Source organism: Rhinichthys klamathensis, unplaced genomic scaffold (assembly GCF_029890125.1).
Source record: "Rhinichthys klamathensis goyatoka isolate OS25496 unplaced genomic scaffold, OSU_Roscu_1.1 h1tg000396l_1, whole genome shotgun sequence".
Classification (NCBI taxonomy): domain Eukaryota; kingdom Metazoa; phylum Chordata; class Actinopteri; order Cypriniformes; family Leuciscidae; genus Rhinichthys; species Rhinichthys klamathensis.
Genome location: NW_026606898.1, coordinates 490,313 through 515,147, shown reverse-complemented (window position 1 = coordinate 515,147; position 24,835 = coordinate 490,313). Strand labels below are relative to the sequence as shown.

At 45.4% G+C, this 24,835-nt stretch overlaps 1 protein-coding gene and 1 pseudogene across 1 annotated transcript in view; both read left to right on the top strand.

Annotated features, from left to right (window-relative positions):
• htra1b (HtrA serine peptidase 1b) overlaps nt 1–24,835 on the top strand; it is a 48,540-nt gene that overhangs the window by 9,277 nt on the left and 14,428 nt on the right. The window contains exons 2-3 of the mRNA XM_056234507.1: nt 2,715–2,817; nt 4,512–4,716. Of these exons, the coding sequence (XP_056090482.1) occupies nt 2,715–2,817; nt 4,512–4,716 (308 nt within the window). The remainder of the gene's footprint in view (nt 1–2,714; nt 2,818–4,511; nt 4,717–24,835) is intronic.
• On the top strand, nt 16,243–16,359 carry LOC130070206 (5S ribosomal RNA; annotated as a pseudogene).

Below are 24,835 nucleotides of genomic sequence, written 5' to 3'. Positions count from 1 at the left end.
AATACATAGAGCACCTTTAAATTGGCTACAGCAACATGCTTGTTGCAATGTGTCCTCGCTTGCTCCAGCTTGGGGTGATTAGATTGATTAGATTCCCCCATTAGATTGGATCTATAGTGTCACTGACCTATGGATATAACACTAACATCAAGATGTATTAACCATTCTATCAGCATCAGTCGTGTTGGGGGTAGTGTGTAAAAGACATCCAGAATTTCGCTGTTCTGTTTACCCTAAGGGGAGTTATTGCTGCTCTTATCCATGCTAGACTGCATGGATGCACAGGGAGTTCTCGCCCAGAACAGAACCATACCGCCAATCCTAATTGTATGGTAATTGTCAATTGACGATAGTGGTCCTGACAAAAATACAGTGAACATAAACAGCATCACAAGGCAAATTGTTTTCACATTCTAAGATACATTGTTTTACTCTACCAGGTGCTCACTAGGTTTTTAGGAACAGCGCTAATTACGAATTTGTGAAATTAGTTAAAGAGTTGAAACTCACAATGTCTAACATCGGAGGGGTTTTTATGAAATGTTATGAAACCTGCGACATTTTCTTTTCAGTTTGTTAAAGTATCACTTGCAAAGAGCAGATGTCATGTGGCCATTTCCTGACCTTTCCCAGTGTCCCTGAAGCATATAGAATCATTATTTGTACTTTTCACATAAAACATGACTCGTATGTGGGTTGCATAAATGTGTTACATTTTGTGCCAGCTATGATATAACAAATGAAATGTTCTCTCGCTTTATACATGTTAACCCCTCTTCAAAATGGAGCCATATTATGAGGGAGGAAAAACAACTCCATTATCAAGATTCCAGAGTCATGATGGGATGTGCTGGAGGGAATGGCAATCAGTTATATAAGCCGACAAGTTTTTTTAGCAGCGTGTTTCTACAACAGTAAAATATAATTCCTATTTACAACCAATTTTCAACTTAGAAGACTTGGGTTTTCTCAGAGGTTGCCAAGTGTCATTAAGAAAAGACATGAGCTACCATCTGATATAATTCATAATAGCAGAAAGACAGCAGATATATGATTTTTTTAATTCCACACTAATGTTGTAGGCGGTGTTTGGTTTGACAAGCGTGCAATGTCGTTTTACCCATCTGTGTTGCATTATAGTTTTACTCTCTTTTATAACCCAAATAGTCAAGCATCTCCCATAAAAAAAAAAAAAAGGTCATAAACAATTTTTGTTTTGGGTCAAGGAGCAATTTATCACCGGGGATTTCAAACAGTGGATATATAAAGCTGTACACAGACCCTCAGGGAAGAAACCAATATCACACTACCTAACATGGGCAAGGGGGCAGTGCAGATGTGCGTGCCTGCAGATGTTGTGAAAGGAGGGTTATACAAGGTGAAAGATAGTGTTACATGTGCAAAGTTATAAAAGGGTTTGACTCAGACCCAAGTTTTATAAGCACTTTCTAACTTTATAACTTTATAACTTCCTGTGAATTTAAGGATGCATCATTGCCTAGACAAGTTGACCTTTCCCATAAAATCACAATTTTGCTTTTTTTATAAGCAGTATTAGGCCTGCTTGTGTTTTATGGAACAATTCTAGTTGAATAGCTCTCTCTGGTTCCTGTCTGAGAAATCATAGCATTCTGTCTGTGGTCAAATATTTTTGTATTTTTGTATTTTGTATTTTTGTAAGTGACTCTTTGTCTCCTGTGCTAGTTTTTCTAGCTATGTTTTTCGCAGCACACTAATCTCTCTTTCCTCTTATATAATGAAATAATTTAAATTCAAATCAATTATTTCGCTTCCATTTATTTCATTATTTTGTTAATACTATACACAGTAAAACATATCCCGTTAAATGTAAGGTGAAAAGATGGCAACTTTGGTTGCCAGAAATGCACTGTAAAAATACTGTGATGGTGTTTCTGGTATGATGGGATGCCTGTATGTTTTACAACGTATAACTGTATATTTCATTAAGTGAAAAATGTTAAAATACCTATCTACTTGAATTACTAAAATCAACTTTTTACCGTTGGCTGTCGCGCTGAAACGAAAAGTAAAAAGTAAAAATAAAATATTTTTATTCTGGTGTCACCATTGTCCACTCTGCATTGGATTACCAGCACCAAGCCTATTCATTTCCAATGAATTTCCATTCATTTCAATTTGTAATACCAAATTTAACATTTTAATAATTTTTTGTTAATCTTTTACCATATGCCGCAATAATATCGTATCGTGAGTTCAGTATTGTGATATGTATCGAATCATGGCATGAGGGAATCGTTACAACCCTACAAATTGGCCAAAAATGTAAGCGTGTGGTTTTGCTAGGCTGACATTATAGCTCTACAGTGTCGTCCTGGAGAAACTGGTGGTGCAACTAGTGCTTAAACCACGCTTAAAGATGCGGCGAACGGATAGAGGGGGACCCAATGCCCTACAGCCCCTCGAACGTGACGGCAATTGGAACGAGGGGAGGCCTGCTTCCCCTAACTCACACTGGGCCTTGCCCCAGGAACGGCCATTGAGCTGCATGCTCTGAGGACCTTGGTGTACAACTTCCTGACACCACTGGCGCAATCCATAATCAAGTCCTGGAATAAATAATGATTAGAATTAGAACTATCTTCAATTATGTTTAAAAATAATTGGGTTGAATTAAACACAATCTATTTGCTGTACCATATAATCTGACTCTTTGTTTGCCATGTGTTCTCCAGGCCAAGAGGACAATCCAGATAGTCTCCGGCACAGATATAACTTCATCGCTGATGTGGTGGAGAAGATCGCTCCAGCTGTGGTTCACATTGAGCTGTTCCGCAAGTATGTATCTTGAATCACACACTCCATCAATCAATGATCCCATGTCTCCAAGAAGACATCTTTATCAGGACTATTTTTGGGTGTGTTCACACTTGTAGTTCCATTATCTTGGTCTTTTTGGTCCAAACCGAAAAATAAAATGATACATTTAATCCTGGTTCGCTTAGCGTTCACACTGTCGTTTTTAACACTGAACCTAAAGATACAAAACAAACAAACAAAACGGCTTTTATTACGGATATTTTGTGACAGAACTTACTGAACATCCAACACAATGCTGTGTGCTGGGCTAAATGCGCTCGTTGTATGTGCGTACATATGATGTTTTTTTTACCAGCTGAGAACTCAGAAAGACATTCTAAAAATGTGTAAAACAGCGCCAGGAAAACCTCCATTGCACACAAACGAAGTTCTGCTTCAATTAGACGCTATATGTCCAACGCCTGTACTGAACTGTAATGGGCAACGTAGCTCCTATGTCAAGAAAAAACAGGTATGCTTGAGCATTCTATCATTTTTAGGGTCGCATCTTGTGACATCACGTCCTGTTTTTGCTTTGTTTATATGTCTTTGGTCTGTCTTGCATTTATATTTCAGTCAAACTACACCAGAGTTCATTTGGAAGCCCACGAAGGTTTGGATGGCAGCGTTCACACTTAGTCAAATGAACCACACTAACAGAGCAAAAGTACCAGAGTTCGTTTTAATCGAAACAAACCTGCCAAGTTTGAACACACCCTTTAACACAAAACTCTTAAAAATAAAGGTTCTTTATTGGCATCTATGGCTCCATGAAGATAATTTATTTATCCATGGAAAATGTATAGTGGAAAAAGATTCTGTAGATTATTAAAAGGTTCTTCATCCTAAGAAAAAAAATTCTTTTTATAACTTTCTTTGAAAGGTTCTTTGGGGGAAAATGGTTCCTGGAACCTTTATTTTTAACGCTGAACATGAGCAATTTCAATTTTGTGGATCATCTTAATTTTTCTCTGCCTTTATGAGTCAACACTGGGAAAAAATAGATACTGTACTTCCTCTTTATTTTTGTCTTTTTATAGCCCTCTATCATTAATATCAGATGACTTCTTCCAAGTGTGATTACATCCATATTGGTCCCAAAACAACATTCTTATCAACCAGTTATTTATCTCTTATTTTTTTTGTAGGTTGACCTAAGATTGATTGACAAGAATGTTGTTCCAGGAATATGTTACTCATGGCTAAATCATGTTGTGCGTGAAGTGTCAAGCCCTTCGATAAAATGTTTTATGGGTTGTCCCACATAGTTTTATCCTCAATATACAGAATAACATTATTATTCTATATATTATTGTAATAACAACTATCTGATTTGATTTTTTTTCCACTTCACTGTAGACATTAATTGATTGGATCTCTCTCTTAAACATCATGATATCTTCATCATTGCATAAGACTCAATTTGTGGAATGTAGAATACACCCGACCTCAATTTTAGGCTGTTGAAATCGTGCAGTGCGGTGAAAAATCTGGAGAACAACCATTATGTTTTAAATCATTTGTCAGAGGAAGTTCTTCCTTGCTCTCAAGTCTAGCTGGAAAATATAGTTAAATCAAAGATGTTGGGTGATGATAATTCTTTACTGTTGCTCAGTGGAAAGTAAGAGGGTTTCTCATCAATATATCTTTAATATATCAGTAATCTTTTTTAGAATGGTGTTCTCCAAGCGGGAAGTGGCGGTGGCCAGCGGCTCTGGTTTCGTGGTGTCTGAAGATGGTCTGATCGTAACCAATGCTCACGTGGTAGCCAACAAACATCGCGTGAAGGTCGAGCTAAAGACTGGTGCCACCTATGACGCCAAAATCATAGACGTGGATGAGAAAGCAGACATCGCCCTCATCAAGATAGACGTTCCAGTGAGTACCTGTCCTGCTCATATAGTATGTCACACTCAGGACTTTTGCATATCACATTTATATTAAGACTCTCAATCTGTTCCAAAAGCTACTGAGCTACCTTAGGTAGGATTTTAAGGCATTGCTTCCCATGCTAAGGAGGATCCTTAACGCAAGACAAGATACCTTTTTTTTGCCCAAATTCTAGGGCATTATTAGATGGAGAAACCAACTCCATAATGCATGGTAACAAGCTCAGTTGAAAAATCCACTGATGCATGACGCAAGAAAAATGTCAATTTAAATGAATTCAATACCGACAATATAGCTTAAAACAGTTCAATCTATTACAAACAATATATATTATATCGTAGTTGTGCAATACTACCGTATTTTGTACATGCAACTTAGTTATTATTGTAGTATTATTGCTAGTTTTATTGTAAATGAAAAAAACTAAATTTATTTCAACAAATTTACCGTCAATACAGATACGAATTACCGTCAATACAGATTACCGTCAATACAAATACGAACAATACAGGCATGGATAACATGCCTTGTCTTGTTTAATTAGCATCTGAGATTGTTTCCATGATGTCCTCAGCAATGAATTAAAAAATAACAAATAATGCCTGAAATAAGCTTTTCTTGGCATAGAGGATAATGACCCTGTCTTAAAGGAAGGCACTTCTGTATCAGGAAGAGACACAGACCCAGATAAGCTGTGTTGAATTGCTCCACTTAACAACCCTGACTCCACACCCAGGCAAGGTCAGGAAACGCATGAAGAGACCATTTTAACTTACAGCAATTACAACCGAGACACAAGGATTTGATTAGAGTTGCTTATATAACATTAAATGGGTAGGGGGCTGACATACTAAAGTGAAAAAAATGGGATTTTGCACATTTGTCATCAAAAGATAATAGGTTAAAATGTTACTAAAAGTTGTATAAGTAGACTGCAAAACAAGCCACATAAAGATGTACAGTATACATTTTTTTATACTTATAATCAGTTGTATGTTTTAGATTATAATATCTTATAATGCATTTTTATGGTTATGCCTTCAAAAAATATACTGCATTGCACCATGAACACCACCAATTTTGTGCTGTAATGCATTATACTATACTAGATATAAACTTGAATAGGTAAGTATGATAACAAATAAAAAATGTGTTGGAAATCCTTTATAAAAAATATAATTTATTTTACAGTTTATTTTACATCTCTTAAGATAATAGTGCAGTGGTAAAGTGTAGTTACATTTCAGATTTAACGTAAAATATACCAAGGACTGCAACACATTGAAAATGCCTAGGCAGCAGTGGCCCAGAAAGCTCATGACCGCAAGTGACACTTGACTTTCTTAACAATATGAGTGGTGATACTGTTTGATATGGTTTGGTAACAGTTACTGGCTGTTGTGCTGGCCGACAGCAGTGCCACGTCTCTATAATTCTTTCCTGGACTCTCATGCATAACTCCTTCCTCTCTGGCTCAGATTCTGCTTAGTCACTGCCGTACTGTGAATAATTTATATTGGGTAACTGTCTCATATTCTTTTCAGCTTGAGTTTCATGCCAGACTTTGGTCGATTGGTTCATGTCTCTGTCGCCATATGAGAATTCCATATCCAAATTTCTCTTCATATTTAAAATGATTTAATAGAACAGACATGAAAATCTTTCAAGCTGTTTTTAAATATGGTGCAGGGTTGTTACGGTGACCACCTTGTTTGTCTGGTTATTTTTGGACGGAAGTCATTTCCAAACTCATTACAGATTATTTGCAATTTCAAGAGGCTCTCAATGGATCCCTTCTCTGGAAAAACAAATCATGGCATAGTTTCTGCACTTGCACCTGTTCTTTCTTAGGGTTTCATTCTGTGTTTTCTCGATCTAATCTGATTCTTGTTTTTTTTTATTCCCAGCAAATAATTCCCACCCAACAATGTGTTCTTTTCTATGCGTTCATATCAACATGTTTCAGTATTCATTCAGGCTGCATCCATTAGTAGCATCACAGAAGCAGCATTATAGAGTTTAATTAGTTGAAATCAGCCGAAAATAAAGTGAAAATGCACCTAGAAATGTATGAACTCAGTCTTTGCTATACAGTATGTTTTTATGAAGCCACAAAAAATAATGGAGGGAATTACTCATCTTTTGTTTGAAAAAAAATCCTTCTGTTGAGCCAAATGCAAGTTTCAACTGCAGCGATAGGCATGCAAAACGCATTCTATTCAGCAAATCTGACTGAATCTTCTTCTTTTTTTTTGTTGCAGTTTATAGCTTCAACTTGAAGTTTGGGTTCATTTTAATGTAACTGTGATCCCACTGCTCAAGTACATATTGATCAAGTTTTTAATCGTTCTAAATGGTGCACACTTGATAGACATTTCATCATTATAAATCACAAAAATGTCTGGTAACCCAGAAATCGAATCGGTTACCTAACGTAACCTCGGTTCTCTCTAGAAGAGGGAACGAGTATTGCGTAAGCTAGCTTACGCTGCGGGAAAGATTCATCTTTGCTGAGATATTGAAGCCAAAAAATTATTTCATAATTTTGTATCCATACACAACGCAGTTCCTCTGCGGCAGACCTAGAGCGGGCTAGCTAGCAGCTCATTGGATCGCTCAGAGAGAACTGCTTAAGCCTATGGGAGAGCGGGGCTGAACCCGCTTCCAATGAGAGGCGCCCGCGCGCTCATTGCGTCATGACCCGCCAGAATGGGCGTGGCCATGGTGTATATAAGGAGCTCTCCCAGGCTTATATGTTGATTTATTTCAGCGTGAAGCGAAACGCTAGTAGCGCAAGCACGGCCGGGAACGCAATACTCGTTCCCTCTTCTAGAGAGAACCGAGGTTACGTTAGGTAACCGATTCGTTCTCTTACGAGAGGTTCTCTCGTATTGCGTAAGCTAGCTTACGCTGCGGGAACACCTGGCCAACGCCGTGCGCGCTACGAATCCACTCATGAAAAAACCCAGGGATATACCGGGGGAATTTTTTAACGTGGAGTGAATGTACAAAGAGGCCGCAGAGCGGGCTCATGAAGTGTACACATAAGCATGTATGGGGCCAGCAGAGCGGGCACATGAAGTGTATAAGCATTACAGGAGAGCACAAGGGGCGAACCGGTTGTGAGGGACCTCCAGAAATGCAGCTTCTTAGAGAGCTGTTCGTCAGACAGCTAGTAATTTTGCCTGCAAGGCGGGAACTTCCAAGTTATAAAACCTGACAAAAGTGGACGGGGAGGCCCATCCCGCGGCCACACAAATGTCATGAACGGAAATTCCACAGGACCATGCCCACGATGAGGCCATGCCTCTAGTGGAGTGCGCCCTGATGCCCAGAGGGCAGGGCAGGCATTTAGATGCGTAAGCAGAGGCGATAGCGTCCACTATCCATCTAGACAGTGTCTGTTTTGAGGCGGCCAGACCCTTGGTGCGCCCCCCAAACGACACGAAAAGCTGCTCAGCGCGTCTGAACGCGGCAGCGCGCGTAGTGTACAATCTCAGAGCCCGCACCGGACAAAGGAGATTGGCATCGCGCTCACTATCGGATGAAGGCAGAGCCGATAGGGAGATAATCTGAGCCCTGAACGGGGTACCAATCGCCTTCGGGACATAGCCATGCCTAGGTTTGAGAATGACAATCGAATCATTCGGTCCAAACTCAAGACACGCGGCGCTGGATGAGAGCGCGTGAAGATCCCCAACGCGTTTAACTGAGGACAGAGCCGTCAGGAAAACGGTTTTGAGCGAGAGGTATTTCAGATCCACAGACTCGAGCGGTTCGAACGGGGGTGCTTTCATAGCTTCAAGGACTATAGAAAGATCCCAAACCGGAACCGACGGGGGCCGCGGAGGGTTCATCCTCTTAGCTCCCCTGAGGAAGCGGATGACTAACTCGTCTTTGCCCAATGACTGAGCGCGTCGGGGTTCCGCGAACGCCGCGACGGCTGCCACATAAACCTTGAGAGTGGAGGGGGACCTGCCCTTGTCCAGCATCTCTTGAAGGAAAACAAGCAAAGACGGCACCTCGCACGACCGTGGGTCCAGCTGTTTGTCGGTGCACCATTTTGAGAACACAGACCATTTAGACGCATAGAGCCTTCTCGTGGAAGGTGCTCTAGCCTGTATGATAGTGTTTCTTACTCCCTCTGGCAAATCAACGAATAGTCGTTGATCACCCATGCATGTAGCGCCCAGCGCTGTGGATGGGGGTGCCAGATCGTGCCGCGAGCTTGAGAGAGGAGATCTGCTCTGACTGGGATGGGCCACGGGGCTGTCTGTGACAGCTGCGTGAGCTCCGGAACCCAATTCTGACTCTCCCAACGCGGGGCTATGAGGAGCACCGAGTGGCGTGTGTCCCTGATCCTCTGAATTACCTGTGGTAACAGAGCGATCGGAGGGAATGCATAGAGCGGGCGGCGAGGCCATTCCTGGGCTAGCGCGTCCTCGCTCTTCGAGAAATATATTGGGCAGTGAGCGTTCTCTTCTGACGCGAAGAGGTCTACTTCTGCTCTGCCGAATAGTCGCCACAGTAACTGGACCGTCTGTGAGTTCAGGGACCATTCTCCTGTGGAGATGAGGTTCCTGGACAGTATGTCTGGACCGTCGTTCAGATGGCCCGGCACGTGCGTCGCTCTGAGCGAGAGCAGGCGGCTCTGAGACCAAACTAGAATGCGGTGCGTCAGTAGACAGAGATTTCTGGATCTGACACCGCCCTGACGGTTGAGATAGGAGACCACGGCCATATTGTCCGAACGGATCAGGACGTGGTGTCCCTGGAAGCGCGGGAGAAAGTGCGAGAGCGCGTTCTCGACCGCCAGCATTTCCAGACAGTTTATGTGTAACGGGCTTTCCTGAATCGACCAGTGGCCGAAGGCCGGTGAGCCCTCGCAGACTGCACCCCAACCCGTGTTGGATGCATCTGTCGAGATGACTTTTCGGCAGGAAAAGGTCCCCATCGTGACGCCTAGACGAAACCATTCTGCTACTGTCCATGGCTGCAGCGCCGTGAGACACGTTTGCGTAACCCTGATCAGCTGGCGGCCCGTGTTCCACGCGCGGTGGGGTACACGGCTGTTCAACCAGAACTGAAGCGGGCGCATGTGCAGAAGGCCCAACTGAAGTACAGCGGAGGCTGAGGCCATGTAACCCAGCATCCTCTGAAAAGTTTTCAGAGGCCTGCGGGTGCCCATCTGGAACGAGGCGGCTAGACGCTGAACACTGCGCGCGCGCTGTGTAGACAGGCGAGCCGTCATCGTGACCGAGTCCAAATCTATTCCTAGGAAGGAAATCGATTGACTGGGATGAAGGGAGCTCTTTGTCCAGTTGACAGAGAGGCCCAGCGTTTCCAAATGGTCGAGGAGAACTGCGCGGTGCGACAGAAGCTCCGTCTGTGATTGGGCCAAAATCAGCCAGTCGTCCAGATAATTCAGAATGCGCAGCCCCTGGCTTCGCAGGGGGGCGAGCGCCGTATCCATGCACTTCGTGAATGTACGGGGCGCCAGAGATAAGCCGAACGGGAGAACGGCGTATTGATAAACAAGACCCTCGAAGGCGAAACGTAAGAATGGCCTGTGACGGGGATTTATCTGGATCTGAAAATAGGCGTCTTTCAGGTCTAGAGATATGAACCAGTCCCCCTGGCGCACCTGCGCGAGGAGTTTCCTGGTAGTGAGCATCTTGAACGGTCTCTTCATGAGCGCTTTGTTCAAAGACCTGAGATCTAAGATCGGTCTGAGGCCGCCGTCTTTCTTGGGAACCAGAAAATAACGGCCGTAAAACCCAGACTCGGTCATAGATGGCGGGACTCTCTCTATCGCGCCCTTTTGCAACAGCGTCGCAATTTCTGAGCGGAGCGTGCCGGCGGCCAGCGGGCTGACAGAAGATTCGAGCTGCGCGCGCGCACGAGGCGGGCGGCGGCGAAACTGTAGCAGGTAGCCGTTCTTTATAATGCTTAACACCCACGGGGAAATGCCTGGAATGGCTTCCCACGCTTTGGAGCATGCGGCTAGTGGCCGAATGGCTGTATTGCCCTGATTGCTGCACATAGCGGGCTGGACACAGTGTGTGGGCGCGCTTTGAATGTGTGTGGCAACGGGATTTGCACTCAGAGAGGAGTCTATGGGCCGTGACACAGAGCGAGCAGAGAGGGGACACGTGCACGAGCTCGTGGGCGTGTTTATGTTCTCTGATATTAGAGCGGGCTGTGCCCGTTTCATGTGATGGGGCTCTGATAGAGACACGGGATCTGTTATGCTTGTGTGTATGGGTGAACACATGATTGTGGGCACATTTTCTACACAACTGGCAAAATTTCTCTTTTTGAGATTTCTCTGGGTAGCCGTAAAAACGGCTTTTTGTCGCTCGCAAGCGGGCTGGGACACCGGCTTGTTTGTGGCGGTCAACACTACAGCAGTCGGCGAAATAACGGGGACTGGCAGAGGGCGAAGCTTTGACGGCCGTCCGGCCGCAGCGGGAGAGCACCGTCGTTTTCTTGACATTGTTAGGCAGACTTCTGATGATCAGGCTTCAGCGTGATCTTAGGTCGCGGGCCACGGGGGGGCGGCGGTCTGCGGCGGCTGTCAGAGCGAGAGCGAGGGCGAGGGCGGCCGCTCTGACTGCGCTGAGCTGTTTGAGTCTGCGGAGGGGGGCGCTGTGATGGGGCTCTGGCGGAGGGCTCGTGAGAGCGGCCCGCTGAAGAGCTAGCGCGGCGGGGTAGAAACAAGTTCATCGCCTGAGTAGCTTTCTGTACTTCAGAAAAGCGATCGACGATTCCCGTGACGGCAGATCCAAACAGGCCCGTCGGGGAGAGGGGCGCGTTGAGAAACGCGGCGCGCTCAGAATCTCCCATGTCGGCGAGCGTGAGCCATAAGTGTCTCTCAGCAACACAAAGGCTGGCCATGCATTTCCCCAGAGCTTGTGCGGCGGCTTTAGTGGCGCGAAGGGCGAGATCCGTAGCACTTCTCAAATCCGTGACGGCGGGGGGGGGTTTTCTACCGCCTTCGGCCCATTCACGGAGAATATCGCTCTGTAACACTTGGAGGACAGACATAGAGTGAAGCGCAGCGGCGGCCTGACCGGCGGCGGCGTAAGCGCGAGCATGAAAGCTCGAGGTCGCTCTGCAAGCTTTCGAAGGAAGCGTGGGTGAAGAACGCCATCTAGCGGAGGGCGGGCAGAGGTGCGTGGCGACCAAGTCCTCGACGGGCGGCATGGCTGCATAGCCTTTCTCGGCGGCTCCGTCCACCGAGCGCAGCGAGGCGGATATATCGGAGCGATTTCTAGCCGAGAGCGGTGCATTCCAGGATTTTGTCAGCTCTGCGTGAAGTTCAGGCAGGAATGGAGCGGCCCGGGTGCACGCGGGGGTCGAGCGCCGATGAAAAAAGCTACCGTCCATTCGGTTCGGGGCCTGCTCGGGTGGAGGAGACCACTCGAGACCGAGGCGTTCGACGGCCTGTGAGAGGAGGCGCATCAGCTCCTCTTCTATCCCGGCGCGGGTCCCCGTCGACTCTCTCGCGGATCCGAGAGATGACCAGTCTTCACTGTCAGAAGCGAGCAGTGAACAGGAGTCCTTCTCCTCCGCGGCGTCATCGGAAACAACAGAGCGGCCACTCGGCGGCAACTGAATGTCCGGCAGGGGCGGGGAGGGAGAGCGGGAAGCGGGAGGCGGCGGCGGCGGCCCGCATGTTTCCGCTGGGGGCTCCGGCGGCCTTTGAGAGCGGCGTTTCTTTTTACGCGGCGAGAGAATAGGCGGCGCGGGAGCGGTTTTCACTGCCAGAAGTCGTGCCCGCAGGGACGATAACGGCAGGCTTTCACAGAAGTCGCATCCTCCATCAGCGAGGGCGAGTTCTGCATGCTCGAGTCCCAAGCAGAGAGCGCAGATGACATGGCGGTCTCCGTCCTCGAGACGAGCGCGGCAAGAGCCGCAGGAAAAACGAGACATCTTTAAAAAGACGCTCGGCTCTTTTAGATATAGAGAAAAGGATACAATCGTCGGATGGCCTAGCTTGCAGGGCGGCTGAAGGTGGCGAAGACGGCCGGCTTCTTCAGGGTCCTTGAGCTCGCTAGAGGATGCCTTCTTCGACGGCGATGGCTTTTCTCAGGAACAGCAGAAGCGTGCAGCTTGCTGAAGATGAAATGAATCAACATATAAGCCTGGGAGAGCTCCTTATATACACCATGGCCACGCCCATTCTGGCGGGTCATGACGCAATGAGCGCGCGGGCGCCTCTCATTGGAAGCGGGTTCAGCCCCGCTCTCCCATAGGCTTAAGCAGTTCTCTCTGAGCGATCCAATGAGCTGCTAGCTAGCCCGCTCTAGGTCTGCCGCAGAGGAACTGCGTTGTGTATGGATACAAAATTATGAAATAATTTTTTGGCTTCAATATCTCAGCAAAGATGAATCTTTCCCGCAGCGTAAGCTAGCTTACGCAATACGAGAGAACCTCTCGTAAGAGAACCCTTTATTTTCTGTCCAGAACCACAGCTCTGTTACTCAGCAGAATCTGCTGTCCATCGTGTCTTCTGCTGAGAGATGCACAGTATCGGTATTCTTATTAGTATCAGCATTTTTTATCTGTCTGTATTAGTCTGAGAAGCACAATAATGCAAGTAGATATAAGTCCCAATTGTGGTAAACACGCACAAAGAAGAAGATTATAGTGGACAGTAGGACTGGGCGATATGTACATTTTAAACTAGACGGTCTTTATTATGACCCTTACAAAAATAAAGTTTATTCAAGTGTGCTACAATACTTTTAAAATAAGTACTTTCAGTCTGCCTTTTGCATTTCTCATAAATATACTTAAAATTACACTTAAGTACACTTGACATATACTGACAGAAAAGTCTAAGTATATTTGGCCTATACTTGTACTCAATCTTTTGATCGAGATTCATCGAGACTCGAGAGTATGATTAATTTTTCTAATGCCAGGATGGTATTCCCGACATAAAGGAACTAGGGACTTTTGGGTGGTACTCAGTGTGTTTCGATCCTGCTGGGAAGGTAGTTGTTTTTTAAAGTTCAGGAACTTTCGGGGTGGGATTTGGGCGCTGAACAAGCTGGGGTGCGTCTCCCAAAAGCATCGTTAGCCAACTTTGGTCGCAAGTTCCGTCGTTATCAGCATAGTTCAACGAGTCTGTGTTTCCTGAAAACATAGTTCTAACGAACATTCGCAAACAGCATCGCAAAGTTGTGTGGTTTGAACGGCAGCTCTTGACCTGTGGTTAGAAGCAGAGTTTCTTGTTTGCCTGACATGTACACTCAATAAATCCTTATCTTGAGCAAAATAAGCAAGCAGACATTCAGTACAATCTGTATCTTTTATTTAGAATACATATAAATGTCATTTACATCTTTTAGTTTGTCAAGAGATTTAAAGCTTCGTTTTTGAATTGTGCGCATGTGCGAACGTGCTCTAGTGCGTAAGAACGAGCCTATGATTGAATCTGGAAATAGAGCAAAATATCTGAGAAAAATTTGAAAAAGTCCTCAGATGACATGTCCGTAATATATAGCAAAACATCTAGCATTAATTCGATCTCAACAGATTAATTAAAAGTAGTAATTACTCCACCACCTGCGTGACATCATTAACCAACGTGGTTGAACGACCAATTTTTAGCGACAATATGGTTTCGTGAAACAGTTGTGACTAGCTAGTTGATTTCTTCAACGATGCATTGTACTATTAGTCTGGATGCCAGCCCGAACCCTGCCCACAACATTTTTTGGTCGGGAAGTTCGGTCTGGACTCGATCCATTGAGGAGTAATTATGATCGATTCAGAATTAGTCGGGCCAATCTGATTGCCAGGCCGGGCTTTATACGATGATGGACAGATGATCTGCAGTTACGTAATCATCACGTTATCAAAGAGCGCTTGGGTTGAACTGGTTTCCCTCAAAGATGACTGCAGCTGGAGAATTGAGATGTATAGATTCTGCTATCGCGTCTGTTGTAAAAGAAATCGACAGCGCATTCATTTTTAAAGACGAAGAGAGAACTGCAATCAAGGCATTTGTCGATCGGAAAGATGTGTTTGCCGTCCTTCCTACGGGATTCGGCAAAAGTTTATTTTATCAGCTGGCTCTGATGTTCGCTAAGAAGATGGGACGCAATGAAAGCCCTGTGGTCGTTGTGGTTACTCCTTTGGTCGCACTCATGGAGGACCAAGTAAAAGAAGCAACACTCGTTATTTTACTTTATCCAGCGTGCGTGTAGTTGAGTTCTGTTGACAACTTTGTAGCTCATAAAAAAAAAACACTTACTGCGTTGCTCTGATTAGTTGTAGGTCTATCCAATTGAGTGCAGAGGTTTTTCCCCCCCCTGGTTCGGTTAAGACACGCCTCATAACCAAAGCCCTATGGAGCAGTATCAGACTCACATTCTGACTAGAATATGAGAATGACGAAGTCAGGCTATCGTACTATGGTAGTTATGGTAGTTAAGCAGGGAGTTATGTCGTCGTACGGGAAACGCACCCCTGATCGGTTGGCCCCTGGTCATTTTGATTGTTTGACTCGACGCAGCATTTTTTTCAACCACTACTTTTAAAAGTCTGATGCGCTGTAGTAACCCCGGATTTCCACCAACTGCGGAATGGCTGCCAATCGGCTCCGCTGCGTGTCGGCTCCGTGCTCCGCCGTCCTTCAATACCTACCAGGCCCGGATTTGTTGCGGAACGGCTGCGGCCATGACTGACAGCTGAAGTCACGAGGACCCACGAGATCTCACGAATTCACGTGTGATCGCGCGATATAACAATCTGCCCTGTGCTGAATTGCTGTGGAGCTCTCCGGCATCCAGCAAAAATAGAAGCTCTGCGTATCTGCTCCGGAGGGCTGCGGATCGCCGGAGCTGGGACGCAGCCGTTCCGCAGCCAGTGAAAATACACACATTGACTTTAATGGACTGATCCGCAGCCGTTCCGCTCAAGACAACAGCAAAGGTGATCAGGCCTTTGCTGTTGCGAGCCCGACGCTTTGGAATAGTCTGCCTCTTGAACTAAGAAAGATCACTTCGTTAAATGTATTTAAAACCAGTGTTAACAATTATTTCTTGTCTTTAGCCTTTGAGAGGTTGGGCTAGTATCTGTATTTGTAAGTTGCATGTTGTTTTTATGTGTTGTTTGTTTTATGCTGCTGATTGTACAGCACTTTGGTCTGCAGGTGCAGTTGTAAAGTGCTTTATAAATAAAATTAAGTAAGTAAGTAGGCTAAGTAAGTAAGTTCCACAGTTGGTGGAAATTGCCAGTCAGAGTTGTTTGCTATTCGAATCAACACTGGAGTTAAAAAAAATACGACAGATGGACCGACGACGAGGTCAGGCTTTATTAAGCTTATATGCAGAGGACGAAATCCAGCGAGAACTGGAAAGTTGCGCGCAGTCCTACGTCACCCCTTTCCTAACTGATCATGCAACACAACTAGATCAGGCCTTTCCTAACTGATCATGCAACACAACTTCTCGTCCAGGCCCTGGTCATTTCTAGGCTTGATTACTGCAATGCTCAGCATTCAGCAGCCATATCACCCTGTAGCCCAAGACTGGTTGCCCACTGAAGCTAAGCAGGGCTGAGCCTGGTTAGTACCTGGATGGGAGACCTTCTGAGAAAACCAGGTTGCTGCTGGAAGAGGTGTTAGTGAGGCCAGCAGGGGGCGCTCACCCTGCGGTCTGTGTGGGTCCTAACGCCCCAGTATAGTGACGGGGACACTATACTGTCAAAGAGCACCGTCCTTCGGATGAGACGTTAAACCGAGGTCCTGACTCTCTGTGGTCATTAAAAATCCCAGGATGTCTTTCGAAAGAGTAGGGGTGTAACCCCGGCATCCTGGCCAAATTTGCCCAGTGGCCTCTGTCCATCATGGCCTCCTAATAATCCCCATATATACATATACTGATTGGCTTCATCACTCTGTCTCCTCTCCACCAGTAAGCTGGTGTGTGGTGAGCGTTCTGGCGCACTATGGCTGCCGTCGCATCATCCAAGTGGATGCTGCACATTGGTGGTGGTTGAGGAGATTCCCCCTTCCATGTGAAGCGCTTTGAGTGCCTAGAAAAGCGCTATATAAATGTAATGAATTATTATTATTATTATTAATGCTCTTCTGGCTGGACTTCCATCATGTGCAACTAAACCTCTACAAATGATCCTGAATGCTGCAGCTCGTCTTGTCTTCAACGAGCCCAAAAGGGCCCACGTCACTCCTCTGTTCATCTCTCTGCACTGGCTACCACTCGCTGCTCGCATCAAGTTCAAGGCTTTGACGCTTGCTTACAGATTGACCACAGGTTCAGCTCCCTCCTACTTCCACTCACTACTACAAGTCTACATCCCTACCAGAAGCCTACGATCGGTCAATGAGCGACGGCTCGTGGTACCATCACAGCGGGGCACAAAATCACTCTCCAGAACATTCTCATTCACGGTTCCATGCTGGTGAAATGATCTCCCCACCCTCATCCGGAATGCAGAATCCCTGACAGCATTCAAAAGACAACTGAAAACTCATCGCTTCCGGGAGCACTTAACATAATTTTTTTTTTTTTTTAAAAACAACCTTTCCTCTAAATCCTCGCTTGCCTGGCTTATGCTACTCTGAGCTATGTCTGAACTTTGTATTTTGAGCACTTCTTGCGTTGTTTTTGCCTCTTCACGATGACTCGTTTGGTTTAGTCCTCAGTTGTAAGTCGCTTTGGATAAAAGCGTCTGCTAAATGACTAAATGTAAATGTAAATGTAAATGTAAATGTCACCGGACTAATTGGCCTAATCTTCATGGTTCTTTAGATCACGCTGGAAACGCAGAAAGCAACAGGTCTGGGGAAAAAAAGTTGCTGGGACAAATTGTTCCGTATAATTTCTGTGGAAATGCAGCTTAAAGAGCATATTGCAGGTAAAAAAAAAATCTAAATTAATATATAACTTTGTATGAAAATACCATATGAAAAGTTAATGCAGGATTTAAAATGTTTTAAAACGACATAAGGGCACTAATTTAGTAGATAAAGTAAACGTTTCTTGGACTGCTCGTAAAAACGGCTTTTTTTTCAAAATCCCGTCATTTTACGTCACGCTAGGGAGCCGCCGCCCTCAGCTCAGTGCAGAGTAGACTGGCATTCAGTGAGAGCGGCCGTGAGTCAGTGTGTTTTCGGTAGTTTTTGTATTTTAATTTATCATCGTCATGGTAAATTATTGTTTGTGGAGGTTGCAAAAACTCCGGCCTGTCAGGAAATCGAGTCCACAGGTTTCCATAACAAGAAAAGGGACGGTGTTGTATATCTTTCGTGCCTCGTGCGGTTTGTGCAGGTGAAGAGACGGGATTTCTCTTCCGCATCGGCTTCGCGGTCGTGTGTAGCGTTCACTTCAGATCGGAGGATTATCATCCTGGCGATATGATGGAGTTCAACATGGGATGCCGAAGCAAGAATATTGATCGTCTAATACTGTACCAATGGCATGAAATAGTGTGAGATAGGTAGTCATGCACTAAATAGAGGCAACTTGTAATTGAAAAACAAAATTACTCAGGTTGTTTAAATATTCAAATCTTTAATTTTCTGTTTATGTTATAACCCAGGTGAAAAATATGTATTAAAAATGTACTTGGGTATGTTTTTAGTACAATAGAAATATACTCAAGTATAGTTTTTATACATTTAATAGTATATCCCTAAAAGTACTAATGTCTGCTGGCCTGATATACGATGGTAATCTGTACAATATTGTGAGCACAGTGTGTATAGTTAGCGAACGTGTATATCTATATAAGCACGTCTCTCACCAAGACACCTGTCCTGTTCTCCACTGGTTCTCACACCACAACTCATGGTGTCTCTGACCGTTCTGTCTGACATTAGTCCTGGCGTGTCCTGCTCTCTCGGCAGCATAGCAGGCTCATAGCAGGCTCATAATTGTATGGCTGTGGTCCGTCATACGAGTAAGTACTTCCTCAGCGTCCGAAATGTCATTGCGATCCATTGTTTTCCTGTTGTTTGAATCGACCGCTCTCCCGCCCGTTACGTCACGCCCGCCACGCCCATTTTCAGACGCGGAAGTAAAATTTTCTCACAGAAACGACTCCAGAAGCTTCTGTAGCGTATTTATAAGTATATTTTAAAGAAAATCTAGTTTCTACATTATTTTTCTATACATTGACTCGTTGGGTCCTTGTTTACTCTTTTCATTGAGTAGCCTATACTTTTTTCACATAGTTTTACATACTGTCTTATAAACTTACGTTTCCTAATTATATATGTATAATATGACAACAAAATGAAGCAAGATTTTTGAACCTGGTCTGACATCCAATGGTCAGATTTCTTAATTAGATAATACCTCATTTGCATATTTAAACATAAGATTTCAGAAAACTTTTATACAAAACAGTTATCTTAATGTACTGTGATTAATCTGGGGACAGTGTGATGATATCCATTAGTTCAATTTTTTACCTTTTACCCTGTAGTGTCTTGCCTTAAATACTGAAAATAAATTATGCCAAAAGTACTAGAAAAGTATAGTGTACATCGGTTATCAGCCATAGCATGAAAGTAATTATCGAATCAGCCACACATATAACATGTGCATCCCTAGTTATACTGTGGCACAGGGCCGTATAAGCGGGGCACAGAAAACCGCAGGTTCTGTGATGAAGGTTTTGTACCAGGCCGCAGAATTTCTACCCTGCTGCTGCTATAACCTGCTCCAGATTCTGTATGTTTGAAACAGGTCTAACCTTCTATGAGAAAAGCATACCCTGCAGAAATGCAGAGGAAAACAGATGCCAGTGGAGCATGTTAGAGCATGTTACTCTTTGAGTTCCAGTTTGTATCGCATAAAAACAGGACTCAACAGGCCACATCAGGGTGAGAGGGGTGAGGAGAAATTACTGGTAAGGATGACTAATACTGGATTGTCTACATTTAGATCTGGGTCATGGTACTTCTAAAAGATCAGTGTATGTCTGAATGTTGAATGGGTCACAACTCAAATATTGGCAGGAGGGTCGATGTGTCTGTACTGTATGTATTTCCACTCTAGGACTGAGTACACACGGCTGTCTTTATTCCACAGCTGTTCTTTTGTCTGCCAAACCCGTTGCTCGAAGATGAAATGGAGAGATCTGTAAGATGGTTGTTAGTGAAGTCATTCACATTCAGGAAGTTCTGGTTTATAGATTTCTATAATATCAGAGGTGCACAAGAATCATGACTATGTGCAAAACATGATACATTCTCATCCCATTTAACTATTTGTGCTGAGGACATGAATGCTACTTCATATCATGTGGCTTGTAAACCCTGTAAAGCCTGACATGAAATAAGTCATAAAAAAGATAATTTAAACTGGACAAAACAGCTACTTAACAACTTAAAATGCATATACATATTAGTGTCACGGTGTGGGTTTTGTGTCTTGTTCCTGTTCTTGTCTGTCATGTGATCCCCTGTTCTAGTCATGTGATCTTGCCTTGTGTTCCCTTGTCTGTTGTGTCATGTTGTCATTGGTTGATTGTTTAAATGTTTACAGGTGTCCCTTGTCTCGTCGTTAGTCCTGTATGTATTTAACTCTCATGTTTGCCCTGTGTCTTTGTCGAGTATTGTTTGTTCTATGTCCAGGCTCCAGTATCTTGTTCGCTAGTCTTGGTTTGTGTTCCTGTTTTAGTTTAGAGTTTTCCATGCCTTGTCATGCTTTTGTTGTGTTTATCTGGTTTTTGGAATAAATTGCGTTTGGGTTCTCACCTCAACTTGCTTCCAGTGGACTTGATCGTTACAGAATACTCGACCACAACATGGACCCAGCAATCCGTCTCTATCGCCTCAGCCAAGATGGTCGCCCGATCGAGAATTATGTGGAGGAGTTTTGCGGACTTTGTCATGGGGTTGATCTCCATGATGAGTTCTTGAAAGACATGTTTCACCATGGACTTGATGCATCCATTTATGATCTCATGCCTGCCAATACCCCTCAATGCACGCTGGTACAGTATATGGACTTTGCTCTTTTGTTAAGCGGCTCATCATTTACTGTGGGCTTTGCAGATGAGCCCCACAAACCCACCGTATCCGCTGAGCCTGGGAAGCTTCACGTCAGCCACGTCCAGCCAGAGCTTCACGTCAGCCACGTCCAGCCAGAGCTTCACGTCAGCCACGTCCAGCCAGAGCTTCACGTCAGCCACGTCCAGCCAGAGCTTCACGTCAGCCACGTCCAGCCAGAGCTTCACGTCAGCCACGTCCAGCCAGAGCTTCACGTCAGCCACGTCCAGCCAGAGCTTCACGTCAGCCACGTCCAGCCAGAGCTTCACGTCACTTCTGCCGATCCAGAGACTGAGCTTCACGTCACATCTGCCGATCCAGAGACTGAGCTTAACGTCACTTCTGCCCAGCCAGAGACTGTTCACGTCACGTCTGCCCAGCCAGAGACTGTTCACGTCACGTCTGCCCAGCCAGAGACTGTTCACGTCACATCTGCCCAGCCAGAGACTGTTCACGTCACGTCTGCCCAGCCAGAGACTGATCACGCCACGCATGCGCCGCCTGAGCCCTCAGTGACCGCAACACTGGCCATTATGGCCACAGCCATGTGGTGTGTGTGGGCTACGCACACCCTTGAGCCAGAGCCCGCTGATCCTGCGCCAGAGCCCGCTGATCCTGCGCCAGAGCCCGCTGATCCTGCGCCAGAGCCCGCTGATCCTGCGCCAGAGCCCGCTGATCCTGCGCCAGAGCCCGCTGATCCGGCGCCAGGGGCCGTTGATCCTGCACCAGAGCTCACTGATCCTGCGCCAGTCCTGTCCAGCGCAGAGTTTCCTTCGCCGCTGGTTCTGCTTAGCTCAGAGCCCTCTTCACGGCTGGTCCTGACCAGCCGAAAGCCCTCTTCACCGCCGTGGCCGCCCGAGGGGTCTTCACCGCCGTGGCCGCCCGAGGGGTCTTCACCGCCGTGGCCGCCCGAGGGGTCTTCACCGCCGTGGCCGCCCGAAGGGTCTTCACCGCCGTGGTCGCCCGAAGGGTCTTCACCGCCGTGGCCGCCCGAAGGGTCTTCACCGCCGTGGCCGCCCGAAGGGTCTTCACCGCCGTGGCCGCCCGAAGGGTCTTCACCGCCGTGGCCGCCCGAAGGGTCTTCACCGCCGTGGCCGCCCGAAGGGTCTTCACCGCCGTGGCCGCCCGAGGGGTCTTCACCGCCGTGGCCGCCCGAAGGGTCTTCACCGCCGTGGCCGCCCGAAGGGTCTTCACCGCCGTGGCCGCCCGAAGGGTCTTCACCGCCGTGGCCGCCCGAAGGGTCTTCACCGCCCTGGCCGCCCGAAGGGTCTTCACCGCCCTGGCCACCTGAACTGCCTGCTCCACCCTGGTCGCCTGCACAGCCTGGTCTGCCCACGCTCCATGGCCCAGGTCCACCATGTCCTGGTCCCGTTCCCCTGTGCGGGCCTGGCCCTCCATCCCTCCCCCAGACCGCCTCCGCTTCACCACCCTCCTGAACTATTGTTTTTTGTTTTTTATGGGCGTCGGGAGCCGCCCATAGGGGAGGGGCTATGTCACGGTGTGGGTTTTGTGTCTTGTTCCTGTTCTTGTCTGTCATGTGATCCCCTGTTCTAGTCATGTGATCTTGCCTTGTGTTCCCTTGTCTGTTGTGTCATGTTGTCATTGGTTGATTGTTTAAATGTTTACAGGTGTCCCTTGTCTCGTCGTTAGTCCTGTATGTATTTAACTCTCATGTTTGCCCTGTGTCTTTGTCGAGTATTGTTTGTTCTATGTCCAGGCTCCAGTATCTTGTTCGCTAGTCTTGGTTTGTGTTCCTGTTTTAGTTTAGAGTTTTCCATGCCTTGTCATGCTTTTGTTGTGTTTATCTGGTTTTTGGAATAAATTGCGTTTGGGTTCTCACCTCAACTTGCTTCCAGTGGACTTGATCGTTACAATTAGTTGTTACTCTATCTCCCAATAATATGTCTTAGTCAGATATTTAATTTTAGGATAAAAGCTTTGAAGTTTTTATTGTAGGGGCAAAAAATAAAGCAATGCAATATAATGATGATTGAGAGATATAAACGTTCCTCAAAAGCCTGATGTATTAATACTCAATTTTGAACATGATTTTTCAGAAAAAATTTCTGCAAGTTCAAATACCACTTACAGTTTTTTTCAGTAGAGTCAGAGATTGGTAAAAAGCCCACAATGTTTGAAATCCCAACATGGTGGGTCTGGTACAATAAGTTCTACCTCCAAATAAATTACCTAATGAAATGGACTTTGGTTGAGTGTAATTGGGATTCAAGGATGGATTATGGACAAAGCCAAAGAGGCCAATGCCACACATTCTCTGACTGCCAGGGAAACGGTATAAGGAAATGTAAAATCTAGATTGAAAAATTATTCAATTACAAAATTTTGTATGTATGTTTGAGTAAAACCCTGAGCTACAAGTCACTAAGTAATTTCTATGTATAGGTGACCACAGCAGAAGGCTATGTTCAATCTTGTCTCATCTGGGCCCTTTGTTTTTTCAGATTTTTGAGTTTGCGGGATATGTTCATTGATGTGGGATATGTTCGCTATTAGTAGTTTCATGTTATTAGAAGACTATAAACAGAAAAACAAGCCTGACAGTACTTTGTAATTTACTACCGTCTCAGCCCCTGTCATTAAGGAGTCCCAAAACGGCAGCTAAGATGTGTAGCCTTCTGCAGTTGTGTTTAACGCTGATGGGATGTTTGATGACAGCCTCAGCGTGCACATTTCTCTATTCATTTTATGCAACTTTCTTACATGTCTGCATTTATGTAATTTTCTATTTTAACTTTGTGTCATGGAGGCAAGCTAGTACAAGCTGTGCGAGTAAACCTCATTTCGCTGGCCTCAAGAGGCACACTAGCGACTGACACTAGTGACTGCGTCACTTTAGCGTCCTTTAGTGCCTTTAGCATCCTTGTTAGCATGCCCACCTCCCATGCCGCAGACGCCGATTCGAATCTCGCTAGGAGTGGGTTGAGTAGGACCGGTTACATTTGGTGCCGTGACCCGGATGTGAGTGAGGTTTAGGGGGGTGACTGTAATGGAAGCAAGCTAGTAATAGCTGTGCATGCAAACATCACTCCCCTTTCTTTAAGAGGCTCGCTAGGGACTGTGGTCTTTAGTGTCCTTGCTAGCGTGCCCGCCTTCCATGCTGGAGACGCCAGTTCGAATCCCACTCGGAGCGGGTTGAGGAGGACCGGTTACATCGGGTGTTGTGATCCGGACCGGATGGGAGTGAGGTTTAGGGGGGTGAATATAACGTAGCCAAGCTAAGAGCTGTGCAAGTAAACCTCACTCCACTCTCCTCAAGAGGCGTGCGAGACGCCGGTTCGAAACCCTTTTAGAGTGGGTCGAGTAGGACTGGTTACATTTGAGTTTGATGTGATTTTAATCATAATAACATACCTGCAGTGACACTTAAATATCTGAATATCATTGCACTAAGTACAAAATATATTTTTTGTAGATTTTAAACAAACATAACATAAGCTAATTTTTCAAGCAAAATATTTCATAAAACGTAGATTGAAGAACTGACTTCATACATCCAATAAAAATCACTGCCACAACTATTAAAAGTACTAATATAAATTGAAAAAAATTATGCAGAACACGGAAGTTAATTCGGAAGTTATAGCATTTGGTTTGCAGATGTCAGTCACTTGATATATTAGACAATGAAATGTGAGAATTTAATGTGTGGTACAAGTGTCCAAATACTTTTTTGAGGCCACTCATTTACATGCACAGACTAAAAAATGAGTCTGGGTTAGTTGGCTGGATCCAACTTAATTTGGGACCGATTGTTCTATCTGTCTGGAATTCCCCTTAAATGTAATTTGGGAAGCCCTGCTGGCAAAATTCCTGTCTCAATAACCAGGAATTCATGTGAATGCACTGAAACGATAATTTGAAGATGATCTTTGCTCAGTTGCAACGCCAACATGCTATCCTGGCACTGTCGTAACTTGCCTTGTGTTCTTCACAGTTTGCTCTAAACAGACCCCATTAGTGGAAATCTGACTTTGAGGTCACGTTTTCTAAAATCTGGGTCAGTTTTTAAGGTTGGTGTTGGTTAAGGCTCATGTAATGCAGAGGTCTTGC